General features: G+C 33.3%; 1 protein-coding gene across 1 annotated transcript in view; it reads left to right on the plus strand.

Moving 5' to 3' along the window:
* Nucleotides 1-5,000, plus strand: part of LOC119589630 (actin-binding LIM protein 1-like) — a gene marked incomplete at its 3' end in the record, with an annotated part of 106,582 nt that overhangs the window by 94,795 nt on the left and 6,787 nt on the right. Inside the window, 3 exon segments of the mRNA XM_037938224.1 lie at nt 1,408-1,482; nt 2,179-2,374; nt 2,995-3,222. Coding sequence (XP_037794152.1) covers nt 1,408-1,482; nt 2,179-2,374; nt 2,995-3,222 — 499 coding nt within the window.

Raw genomic sequence — 5,000 nt, forward strand, 5'->3', positions numbered from 1 at the left:
TTCTCATTGATTTGAGAAAAGTCCTTGTGTGGATAGTGATATGTTTCATATATACAGTTATATATATTTATACAGTATTTTTTTTCCTTTCTTTTTACCCCCACAATGTAAATTCTTTTTTTCTTATAATATTTGGAATATAAATGTCAATATTATTGTCAGTAGAATAATTCCATTCCATTTTTTAAGTAAATAACAGAACAATTCAGTTCACTGAGGATCTACAGCCTATGTGACTGACTAAACGTTTTCTGTAGTCCCTAGTTTTATTCTCGCACCATAGTCCAGTACTAAGCAGTAAGTTAACGCGCCCTTTATGTATCGGCAGTTTATCGAAACAGTCGAGTCTTCAGGCAGATGGCGACGGGTATGACATGTAGGAGTGTGCTCAGTGCCTGCCTGAAGTTTTGAAGTTATGTGGTTCTTAGAGCTATCCAGAGACTAACTTTTTGACTTGATAGAGAATCTAGCTAACTAATGCGATTCGCCCTTCGTGATGTAAACCGAGCAGGGGGACTCCGACTTCCTTGATGTCTGTTAACTTGGTCTTTTTATCTTTGTTTCTTTGGTTTTACTTCTTTTCATATTTCCTCAACCGATTTTCACTATTTTTCTTCTCAATTTTTCCTTGATATTTATTTTCAATTTTTTTTTTTTTTTTTTTTTTTTCTCAATTTTTTTCTTCTCTCTTCATGATTCCATGATTTCCATATTTAATTTATTTTTTTTATCATTACTGCATTTTTTCTTTATTTTCATAATTTGTGTTCTTTTTATCTTCATATGTCTGTTATTTCCTTTAACGTGACTGATATAAAGTAATTTGGAGTGTTATATTTATAACCATAGTATGCTTGTTGATTTACGCATTTACTTATTTGTATATTTATTTTATTTAAGTGAAGGTCATTCAGGAAAGTCTTCGAATTCTTTCTATTATTGTTATTAGAATTTGCCCTTGACTTTTTATTATTTATTCAAAGCCTGAATATATATGTGAATTACAAGAATGACAAAGAGGCTTACAATGATTGATTGTAATATCAAGCGATTGACTGATGATCCATGTGAACAATGATGTCAAGAGCCAATAATTTATCAGAAAATTATAAACTGTAATTGAAATAAACACGACATCAAGAGAAGTCTGAAGGCGCATAAAAGTGAAATTCTCAAATTTTGTTGTTGTTGAATTAGATGCCTGATTCTCCAATTTTTTGTTTTTGTTTTAGTATATATTTACCTTTTTTCAGTAGTTTCTAGTCTTGGTGGATTGAGTTTTATTTAGATAACAGTTTTAAAAAGCATGTCTACCACCCCAGGCAGACCCCCCCACCCCCCATCCCCACCCTTCCTGTAAGCTTGCATGCATAGACTTACTTTAGTTTTGTTGACCATTCATTTCAGTTTTCTCGATCGCGCACACCAAGCCTTAATGGATCGTTCCGCTCCTATAGCCCCTATAACAGCCTGAACAGGAAGGTGAGGTGCCAGTGGGTGGTTGATGATGGCCATGCACTTGGTCAGTTAATTTTATTATATGGCAAAAAAGAAAGTTTGTTGCCATGACAGATAAGTATGTATATAATATATATATATATATATATATATATATATTATATATATTATATATATTTAATTATATATATATATATATATATATGTATATATATTTTTTTACTTCTGCTGCTTCAACTGCAATTTGAAGTTAGAATCTAATTTCATTGTATAAAACATTTTATTGGAATATAACAAATTTAATTGAAATGAAAAAAATCAGATGAGTATTATCTTCAGTGTTGTAGTCTGGAAAGGTATAAATGAAAGTTTAATTGATGCATTTCATTCTGCATCTTCAGATATATTTCTATTGGATATAAACTGAAATACATTAAATACATCTTTGGTTTTTGAAATTGTCAGTTTTCATATCCAATATCTGTCAAAATTAATTCTGTTCATTATGGTCCTGACCCATAGTTTCTTTAATCACATTATTTTGGCACTTCATATATTTTTCAAGAGGCAAGTGCTTTTGTGTTACTAGTATAATTTGTGCCATGAGGTCATTTAGGCTTCCATTTTGAAATATTAGAGGATCATACTCTGAATGCTATAATCTTAAGAGCTAACTGAAAACCATAACCGAAAGCTCACACTATCTTCCATCCATCACAGTTCTCGGGTCCGTATCGCACATGCTCCCCTGGGCTGATCCTGCGCGAGTACAAATCCTCACAAAGCCCCATCGACATCACCCGCATCTACACGTACTCCTACCTTACTGCCGAGCCTTCCCAGGGGTACCTCAAGCGACCCCTGGACCCGTACGACCGTCCTCCACCAAAGTCTCCGCACTGGCACCGTCCCATGGGTGAGGCACATGATATCTCACTGTATGGAGGTGATGTCAGGATTTAGGGCTTGTGTCAGAATATGTCATGAAATTAATGGAAAAAGAATGACATGAATAAGAGGATTAACCCAGTCATGATAAAAGTCTCAAGTGCCATACCATACAACACGTCTAGGCACATGCAGAGTCAACTGCTGGAGGAAAAAAACAAGCAGACAGGGACCATATAATTACTACACACTACCGTATTGATAAAACTGCATAAAAATACTTTAAATGAAATAAGATTTTTGGAAATATCAGACATCAGTTTTAAAATTCTGTCAATAAAATCTCAGAGGATTTTGAAATAGTTGTTTTCCAGTATCCAATACAGCTAATCTTTTTAATTGTTTTTTTTTTTTTACCAGTTTGAAGTGTTGTTCAGGAAAATTTGTTAACCTCAAGGAAAACTGTGGTTACAGAGCTTTAAAAATGTTTTCTAAGACTGATATATCTTAAATGTGTATGTGTATACAAGAGAGTACATGTGTGTATGTATGTTTTTTTATTGTTATTGTTGTGTATTTATGTAGGAATTTATTATTTGATTTCTTTATTGTATGTGTCCTGACTTCCCTGTTTCTTTTTAACCCCAGTGGATAGTAGGAAGCTGTCACTGCCCAAAACATCTAGTAAACTCGGCATGCGTGTGATGGTAGATAGCATAAAGTCCGAAACACCTAGACCAAAGTCTCCTCACATGAACAATGAAGAGCCCATAACACTCTCACACTACCCCGGAGCACGCAAGCCAACCAGTGGAGATGTGTCACGCATCGAGAGAGATGACTTCCCAGCGCCCCCATACCCATACACCGATCCAGGTAAAATGCTAGAACTGTCAATGAGAAAGTCAACAAACTTATTAGCAATATTAGGCATAATTTAGGTTACATTAGCTATATTAAGGGTAATATCAGACTTGTATGTGCTGTAGTAAGAATCTTCGTTTTGATTTTTTAGTGATGAGTAGTCCAGTACGTTTTTCTTGATTCTCATTAAAAAAAATAATAATAATAGGTTACAAAGTCAAGAAAGGCCTTAGCAATGGAAAAATAGGTTTTTACCCATCAGGGTCAGTATGAGTAACATTCACTGTATTTACTGTTTTCTGGTCAAACTCAAATAATGATGTCCATGAAAGGTTAAAAAAATCTGTATGACGTTAGTTTTGGTGCCTTGCCACTCACACCACGTAAGTATTGTGCTAGAGCTGTAGAATAGAAGTTTTGTCCATCTGCAAGCTACAAACATGTGCTGGGAATGAGGTGCCATTTTAAGATAATTCTTGGTTTAGTTATATTTATTTATCATTTTCATTTATGGGTTTTGGATATTTTCTTTGGGTTAAGCTCCAGCTGCATGTTTGTTTGCAATTGCATATTGCATCTCCCTGTTTTCAGTGGTAATAGTACATGGCTTGATTCCCATTCTTTGTTATATTTACTTCATTAAAAGTTCCAACCACATATAAAGATGCTTACATAAAAATGGATAAATAGTGGTATTCTATTCATGCAAATGTGCAAGCACACATGTTTGTGGATGCGCAAACACAATACACTAGTGGACTCTAGATAAATCCTGTCAGGTTATTTTAATTATATTGAAAATCATGTGGTTGGAACTACTAGGACAAAACCTATTTACATTCACTTTATGAAAAACCAAGCATATAGATTTCTACACTAATATCTGCCATGTTGTTCTGTTGAGTTAGTTGGAATTACCTTGTGTTTCAGTGCAGCATGTAATTCTGCTCTTTTCCTTATTTACTGGAATATTTTAGAATATCTATATCTTTTAATGAATAGAAAAACACAAAACATAAAAATAATTTTTCATATTTTCTTTTATTAGGAATAATTAATAAACTAATATTTAAAGAAATAGGAGAAAAAAAACATGTCACAAACATGCTGCACTGTAAAGTAGCTTACCCTGTGTAGATGTCGCTTAGAAAACAAATGACTAAAACATCCTGTACAGATTATGGTTGGAATGTTTGCCTTCTCCCCTTTGCTGTGAATAACATCAGAAAACATCAACTCCTAAAAGCTGTACCTTCAAAAACTTGTTGATTTGTAGGTGGTTGTATGATCTTTTTGTGTGTGGTTTATTGCTTGCAACACAATCTGCCATTATAATTGATTAGTATTAAGGTAGTGTTTAATATAGTGTGCTACAAATTAAGTTGTGCCTAGTCAAACTTCCTTTCACAATTATCTTATATTTGTTGATAAGAATTGATTAGTAAGCATTTATGCTTGTTTTTTGTTGTTAGGATAATTGCATCAAATATGAAATGCAATTGATGATGGCAGACATGTTTCTATGTGGTTTAGCTTTATTATTCTTTTGTGCAATGACACACAGATGATTTGCAGGTCTGTTTAAAAAAATAGTGAAAAATTATACCTTGAATGGGCAAAAGAACCGCGTAAAAAAGCACATGAAAACTGTGAATTAATTGGTAAAAGAAATTTGAGTTATTAGCCACATAAAAGGAAACAGAACTTCAAAGAATCTTCTTGTGTGTACCGCACAGCTATTCCATTTCCTTTTATTTTATTTTATTTTTTTATTTTTTTATTTTTTTTCC

The sequence above is a fragment of the Penaeus monodon genome, chromosome 26 (genome assembly GCF_015228065.2).
Source record: "Penaeus monodon isolate SGIC_2016 chromosome 26, NSTDA_Pmon_1, whole genome shotgun sequence".
In the NCBI taxonomy this organism is placed as follows: Eukaryota; Metazoa; Arthropoda; class Malacostraca; order Decapoda; family Penaeidae; genus Penaeus; species Penaeus monodon.